General features: G+C 35.0%; 1 protein-coding gene across 1 annotated transcript; it reads left to right on the plus strand.

Moving 5' to 3' along the window:
* Positions 1 to 4,387: 4,387 nt before the first annotated feature.
* Positions 4,388 to 5,062, plus strand: LOC109214090 (protein MIZU-KUSSEI 1-like). Its single transcript, XM_019377978.1, has one exon. The coding sequence runs from the start codon at positions 4,388 to 4,390 to the stop codon at positions 5,060 to 5,062; it is 675 nt and encodes a 224-aa protein (XP_019233523.1).
* The last annotated feature ends 3,870 nt before the right edge of the window (positions 5,063 to 8,932 follow it).

The following is an 8,932-nucleotide window of genomic DNA, read 5'->3' on the forward strand; positions in this document are numbered from 1 at the left end:
ATTTGACCAAACAATGTTGGCAAATGGATTTAAAATCAACGAGTGTGACAAATGTGTTTACATTAAAAACACTCCAGGTCATGAAGTCATTGTTTGTTTATATGTTGATGACATATTGATAATGAGCAAAAGTATGACAGATATAAATGCTACAAAACGCATGTTGGCTAGCAAATTCAACATGAAAGACTTAGGAGTTGTTGATGTGATCTTAGGAATCAGAATTCACAAGACTCCACATGGTCTAGCATTATCACAGTCTCACTACATTGAAAAGGTACTTGACAAGTTCAAGTATTTGGATTTCAAAATTGCCAAGACTCCAATTGACGTGAGTTATGCACTTCAAAAGAATGAAGGTGAAAGTGACTCACAACTGGACTATGCAAGAGTATTGGGAAGTTTGATGTATATCATGAATTGTACGCGACCAGATATAGCATGTGCTATTCGCAAACTGAGTCAGTTTACAAGTAATCCCAATCAAATACATTGGATGGCAATGAAACGAGTTTTGGGATATCAGAAACATATGCTTTGCATTATAACAAATATCCTTCCGTGATCGAGGGATATAGTGATGCAAATTGAATCACCGGATCATCTGAAGTTAAATCCACGAGTGGATATGTTTTCACAATTTGGGGTGGAGCAGTGTCTTGGAAATCATCCAAACAGACGTGCATCGCCCGTTCTACAATGGAATCTGAATTCATTGCTTTAGATAAGGTCGGTGAAGAAGCTGAATGGCGCCGGGATTTATTGGAAGATATTCCATTTTGGCCCAAACCTTTGGCACCTATTTGTATATATTGTGATAGTCAAGTGGCAATAGGTAGTCTCGTCATATTAGACGGAGATACAATACCGTTAGACAACTACTCTCTAGTGGTATTATCACAATTGACTACGTTAAGTCAAGATATAACGTGTCGGGTCCACTTACAAAAGGCCTATCTAGAGAGGCAGTTGAAAGATCATCAAAGGGAATGGGGTTAAAGGCCTAGGACAAGTCATCATGGCGGTAACTCTACCTAGCAGACTGGAGATCCCAAGAGCTAGGTTCAAAGAGATCAAACAAAGTTATGAATGACGGTTCAACATTGTCAAATAACTCAACCCAGTCTCGTGATGAAGACAATGTTAAAAAACGAGGTAAAGCATTAAGGCTTTTTGATGAGTCAATAAAGCTTAAAGCTTTTTAATGATTTGCTAAGTCTGGCAGGATATGACCAGATAGTGTGTCTTTAGGGTTACACATTTAGGAATCACCTATGTGAGTGTGAAGTGTAAGCCGCTTCAAGGGGAATGAAAGTAAAGGCCCATTCTCTAAGCACTCATAAAACCAGGCGGTGTTCATGGCTGAAACGAACACAACCGTGAGAACCATAGATGGTTAAGGATTGATTGTGTGACTTATGTTGTCTAGGTATACAAAAAAGCTCGGCGGTTCAAAGATATCAAATCTACCGATTGACCGAGTATATCCTATATAAGTTCACTACGGAAAGTTCAAAGGGAAACCTTCTTATCCAGATGCAATTAATTTTTGCATGTAAAACACACACACGTCCGTGCATTCCTTTAAGTTTATAGCCATTCCCCATTCATGTGGGGGATTGTTGGATTTTTGTTATTATTTGTTATTTATAACTAAAGAGGTGTGAATGGAAAATGGTGGGAAAAAAATGGAGGGAAGTGAAATTCTGTATTAGTTCACTTTACTAATGCACTTTGTCCCTCATTGGTAGAAGGAAAGAAAATCTTTGTGTGTATATAGAGAAGCTCATCTTTTAGCTCTTAAAGAGCTAAGAAGAAGGCAAGCCTCGCGTCGTCGTCGTCGCTCGACTCGGCTTCGGCTTCAGATTTGGTCAAAGATTGATTGATTAATCTTTTTGGACAAAATTCTTTTCAAATATTTAATTAATTAATTTAATTAATTAACGAAAATTCAATCCGGAATAACCCATGACCTGGTCCGGTCCGGCCCGTTTTCTTTCCCGGATTATTTTAAATCCGTTTTAATTTTCCCGCAATATTTCCAACAGCTATGGCTGTTCTGAAACAGTGTCAAACCTGTTCCGACAGCTATGGCTGTTCTGAAAGGTTGCAAACCTTTTCAGAAACAGTACCAAATTGGCTATAAATATTCCTTCAAATCCCAGAATATTTACATACGAAATTTTCTGATTATCTTCTTCTTCTTCTTCTGCACAAAAAATTCCAGTGTGATTTACAGCCTTCGAGTGGTTCGCTGTTCATCTGCGTTTTTGGTACCAACACTCCGGTGAGTTATATTGTTCTATCCTGGGAGGATATATTCCACAACCTCGGGTACTTGAGGGGAATAATTTCCTTAAGGACACACTATGTATTCAGTGGGCTCGATTTATTCCTATACTTTTTCCAGAATTTATTTTGAAGTTACTATACTGTTTTTCAAAATTTATTTTGACGTTCTAGTTCTACTAACTTTCTGTTTCTGTTTTTCAGAAAGTCTATTGTTTTATTAATTTTACAGCAATACAGTTTTTATAACAAATATATGTATAGTCCGAGCTAGATACAGTACGAAATTTTATTGAACTCAATATATAGGTTTAATCCAGTTCCGCCAACTTTGCACAATCGTCTAGACTCTAGATTTTGAAGGGTTATTATAGAACTCTCGTTAGACATAAGGCCAAGCGTCACGGTGAAGAGAAAATAATTTCTTTTACTTGAATTAGATCGGTGAAATTCTAGCTCACTGAAGCTTCTAAAGTGCTATTTCTTCTTTCCTAAAATAGATATTAAAGGGCAACCCGATGAACACACATCTCACATTCACGTAAGATTCAGAGAAGTATCGCACCGTTAAGAGTGGGATATAGACATCACATTAATTTCCAAAAAGAGATTAATTCCTTTATTTTCTTGAGCTGGCCAAGAAAAGGCGTCTCCTTTTTCATGTGTCCAAATATCATTTTCTGCAGGAGATCAAAACATGTTTGGGAAATTATTTGGTTTTTGGACGTTTTCATGATGTACGAAGATGACAGAAAAGGACAAGGACAGTTGCAATTCATCACCTGTATTTTCATTCAGCCAAAGGGAAAAGGTAAGAATAATAATGGTCACATTATAATCCTTAGATTCCATGGTCCCTGCTTAACATTTCTTAATTTTGTTTATAAACTTCTCTTAATGAAAAATATTATTTCAAGGGTTTCGTGACTTCTTGCTAGGATTTAAGTTATATACGTTCCTAATATAATAATCTTTGTATATTACCGATGTTAATGTGTTGTAATATATTACTGACCATTTATTAAAAGTAACTAACTAATACTATTAATTAGAGTTAAAATGCAATTATATTTTAAGTAATATGGTTGTGTAAATATTAATATTATTTGTGCATAGTATCGGGTGTGTCTGAATAAAGTCTCAGATGAAAGTAAAAAAAAATATATATTATATACTTATAAGGAGTTAGATACTCTTAATGGTGTGAGACTTTTTGGGGAATATCATGTTGGCTTTGGCCCAAAGCGAATAATATCAGACCATATAAAGAGTATCTTTGGCCCATTTTAGCCCAATAACTGATGTTAGAAGCAAATGGTTTGGTGAGACGAGTATGGAGAACGGCGGAGTGATGGCATAGGGCCGACTTAGTGTGTATAGAGGACGGCGGAGTGATCGGATAGGGCCGACTTAGTGTCTTTGCATGTCTATTGGTGGGTTTACTACCTTTACCTGTAGCTTCAAAGACGTATACACAACCTCTCTTTTGGTTTCGGTGATCATAAATTCTCAAATCATGTGGGTTGCACATAATTAATCTCCAAATTAGCCCATGAATAGTGATATATCTTGTGGAACTTAGTTCAAGGGGGTGATTGAGATTGTTGGGTGTGTGTGAACAAAGTCCAGTATGCAAAGTAGAAAAGAAAACTAAGCTACTTATAAGAAGTTGGATACTCTTAATAATGATGTAAGAACTTTTGGAAAAAACCGTGCGAGCTAGGCCTAATGCAGATAATATTGGGCTTTTTTCACTTTTAGCTCGTGTCAGAAACTATTTACATTTGGTAGCTGAAAAAGTGTATAAGATTTATATATTTTTTATATATAACATACAGAATGTATATAGACAAAAAATATATATTTCTGCTATTATTTTGAGCGGCTATACAGTATCATTTTCCCGATAATTGATATCACACTATGTTAAGAGTATATTTTCGCCATTTTAGCCCAACACATAGAACATAAACTGAACTTAGCTTAATTCACTTAATTTCCGTTAATTAATCATCTCAAAATTCTTTATATAAACCTTCAACCATCTGCCAAATAAACAAACTCCACGAGCCTCTTATTATTTTATATCATCAACAACATGATCAGCTCCCCAATCACCTCTGTGGACTGCCAAAAACAAGTGCGTTCATGGCGGTATCTTCGTTCGCTCATGGAACTTCTGATTCCTCGTTGCAATTGTATCTTTATTGAAGAAGAAAATTACGAGAAAAAACCCATACCCTATTTCAAGCACCACTCAACAACAATAACAACAACAATAACGGGCACAATATTCGGCTCTCGTAAAGGAAAAGTTAGTTTTTGTATCCAAACAAACCCTAAATCTACAAACCCTATTCTTCTTCTTGAACTTGCAGTTTCTACAACCACACTCGCTAGAGAAATGCGAAAGGGAATAGTGAGAATCGCGTTAGAGAGTAGTACGAATATGATATACGAGTACTCTTCTTCTTCTTCTCCGACTTCTCTTTTGTCTATGCCAATATGGACTATGTATTGTAATGGAAAGAGAGTAGGGTTTGCAGTTAAAAGAAAACCTACAAAAGCTGATTTAGAAGTGTTGAGAAAATTGGAGTTAAAAAATGTTGGAGCTGGCACTATTATAAAGAGAGAGGATGATGATATTATGTATCTTAGAGGAAAATTTGAAAGGGTTAACGGATCTCATGATTCTGAATCCTTTCATTTGATTGATCCAGAAGAAAATATAGGTCAAGAGCTAAGCATTTTCTTTCTACGATCTCTTAATTAAGTAGGATTAGTATCTAATTAGTACTCTCTTTTTATTGTACAACTTTTTTTGGGGAAAGATCGCCTCGTTCTACTATCTTTTTCTTTTTTCTTTTTTCTTTTTCGGTATATTACACGATATAGCAGTGACGAATGATTAATGTAAATAGGAGTATTACTTATATATCAGAAAAATTAGTTTGATAATTTTCCTGCAATTAAACTATAAGTTTGATAACCTGTGTATTTAAACCATGCAACCGGAGGCAAAACTAGTTAAGTAGAATCTTACACTACTAGAAATTCGGTAATTAGCGATTAAGAAAATCGATCAACTTTGCTCGGTTATGGCCAATTACCGACCAAATACGCTTGGACGCTATTTTGGTGGTCGCTTTACTATACCGACCAAAGTTGGTCGGAAATTACCGACCAACGTTGGTCGGTCAATTAAATTCAAAAAAAAAATTGCAAAAAAAAAAAAACCGACCAAAGTTGGTCGGTATTTTGATTATGTAATCAAAAGACGACCAAAATTGGTCGGAAATTACATACCAACGTTGGTCGGTAAATTAAATTCAAAAAAAAATATTGCAAAAAAAAAAAAAAAAAAGAACCGACCAAAGTTGGTCGGTATTTTAATTATGTAATCAAAAGATTCACCGTCTGAGAATCGAATCGGGGTGTGTACTGTGGCAGGATACTATTATACCACTAGACCATTGGTGCATTTTGTTTTAAGATTGTCTTTTTTATTTATTTATACTCTTTAATTGTATTTTCGTACGAAAATAACCGACCAAGTTTTATTAAAAAATAAAATTACTGACCAAAGTTGGTCGACTTTTTTAATATTAATTTTTATTTATTTTAATTGCAAAAACCAACCAAAGTTGGTCGGTTTCTTGAAAAATAAATTTCCCGGGACTCTAAAATAGTTTCCCGCATTTTTGCGCCAAAGAAAACCGACCAAAGTTGGTCGGTTTCGTAAAAAAAAAAATTAAAAATTAAAATATTTTGAAAAACCGACCAACTTTGATCAATTTTTGGCCTGTTTTTTTTCCGATCAAAGTTGATCGGTTTTTTTCGAATTTCTATTAGTGTAATTACCTCCTTGGTTTATATTCTGAGAGCGGAGAAATATGTTTTTTTTACGATATCCCATCTTCAGCAAATTATGCTTATTAGACTTCAAGTGCAACTCTGATCTCTCTTTCTTACAAATATATATTAGTGGACATGATATCACAAGCTAGAGTATAGATCTACTGATTTCACATTGATTTCAAATTTTAATTTTATTTTAACTAAGCGATTTTAAGACCTTGGTACAAAGGCTAAGAGTTCAATATATTTAGTTCTCATCGAAATTGCATTCTATTCGAATATATAGTATTCGAATATAGGTGGAGGGGTTTTTCTTGGTTGAATACAGAAAAATAACTCTTTTTTTTTTGTGCTTTGCTAGGTCGAGGTAAGTAAAGTATATGAAGGAAAAGTTTATAATTTGACAAGAAAGTGACTAAAGGTATTTGTTTCTGAAAATACTTTAGCTTGTACACAAATACAGCAGGCCCTTCCTAAATCCATGTGAATTCCTCTTCGTAGTTTTTTATTTCACCACACCCGTGAAATGATTTCATTACTAGAAAACTGTCAAAAATCGTCCACAGCATACCGACCAAAATCGGTCGAAAGAAAAACCGACCAAAATCGGTCAAAAAATAGGTCAATTGGTTGCAAAAGTCAAAGAAAAAATTTCACACAAAGATACCGACCACCATCGATCGGAAAAAGTGATCCTACAACAAATAAACACTGCTACGTATGATACATATAAAAATTCCGACCGAAGTCTGTCGTAAATTGGTCAATCTTTGACCAAAACCTGGTCATACTTGCATATTATCTACCAGAATAAGTTTAGTTTAAAAAAATCAAGTATACCAACCGAAAATCGGTCGGAAATTTTAATTTATTTTTTACTATCTATGGTCAACTGGTTTTTTCATAACAAAAATATATTTTATATAATTATTATTAATTTATCTACCGATTTCGGTCGGTATTATTGTTAAATTATTTGTTATTTACAATATCTACATATATTTAACACACACACACACACACACACACAAAGTCTTAAATATATTATTCTTGATCATCTTATTAGTACTTTGCTCGGATACTTCATCAGTGGATCAATCGGAAATTCAATTATATTCGATTAAAACTTACTATAACACATTTAAAAATAAAATGTATAGTTCTATAAGATGTAGCGCTATATTAATACTTAAGTTGTAGCAACAACAACATATGTAAACAAATTAATGCTAATATAGTTTTAATAGTTGTTATTGTTGTTGTTATTGGTTGAATGACAGCAATGTAATGCTGCCATTATAGATATTGGTTGTTGGCAGGTGGTGCAGCTGTAAAACAGTTGTATTCCGCCAAAATTTTACCCAGAAAACCGACCGCATACCAACCGAAGTCGGTCGGAAATGTTAAAATAAAATTCCCAAATATTTTAAATTACCGACCAATTTCGGTCGATATCATGAAGAATTTATTTCAGGTTTTGAAATTACCCACTGAAATCAGTCGGAATTTTTTATTTTAAATTTAAAATATTTTAATAATATCGATCGATTTTGGTCGGAAATGTACAAATCTAAAAAAAGAATACTTAAGATTCCGACTGATATCGGTCGCTAATCTAAAAAATAATTAAAAATTATTTTCTACAATACCGACCGAATTTGATCGGTATATTTAATTTTTGTTAGATTATTTGGTCAAAGGTGAGTTGAATATACCGGCCGAATTCGGTCGAAAATATCGACCATCTGTGGTCGCCAAAACCTTAGCGACCATTATTTTTTGGACGAATTAAAGTCGGCGGAAATCGATCGATTTTTACTGGATTCCGACCGATTTCGTTCGGTTTTTCTAGACTCTTTTTGACAGTTTTCTAGTAGTGTTTGACTGTCACGACCCGGATTTCCCACCCTCGGGAGTCGTGATGGCGCCTACTAGAGAAAGCTAGGCAAGCCAACTATTCCGGTTAATTTACCCTTTTCATTTTTACTCTCTTAACAACGTCAAGTTAGCATATAATAAACAGCGGAAATAATAATGCGGAAGAACGAAATTTAACAATTTAGCTAATACCAATACGAATGCATAAACATAAACCACCAAGAACTGGTGTCACAATCTCACGGACTATCTAAGAATACTACAAATAGGGTCTGAACAAGAAAGTACATGTCCGTCTCTGAAATAAGAAAGAACAGAAAGAAACTAGATAGGAAGGGGACCCCAAGGCCTGCGGACGCCTGCAGGACTACTCTCCGATGGACTGAAGGCAGCAACCCCTAGCTAAGGTCCTTATGCTCCAGTACCGGGATCTGCACAAAAGAGTGCAGAGTGTAGAATCAGTACGACCGACCCCATGTACTGAGTAAGTGTCGAGCCTAACCTCGGCGAAAAAGTGACGAGGCTAGGACACAACAACAAATAACCTGCAGTTAGACAGTATCTAGCAGAATAATAGTAATAGAAGTAATTCAAAAGTAACTGGGGAGGGGTAACATGCTATGGGGAAAATACCAACATAAAGAATCACAGTAATAGTGGAATAAGACAATTAAGGCACTTGACCCGATAACAACAAGAAATCATAGTAAACAGGCAATAAGTGCACGCCATCACCCTTCGTGCTTTTACTCTCAATCCTCACCAATGCAATCAAATAATGAAAATGTTCACGGTATAACCCTTCGTGCTTTATCTCTCTTCCACACCATGTAAATATTAGAAATATGCACGGCATCACCCTTCGTGCTTTATCTCTCTTCCTCACCATATGCATCAATATCAATGT

Source organism: Nicotiana attenuata, unplaced genomic scaffold, assembly GCF_001879085.1.
Source record: "Nicotiana attenuata strain UT unplaced genomic scaffold, NIATTr2, whole genome shotgun sequence".
NCBI classification, from domain to species: Eukaryota; Viridiplantae; Streptophyta; class Magnoliopsida; order Solanales; family Solanaceae; genus Nicotiana; species Nicotiana attenuata.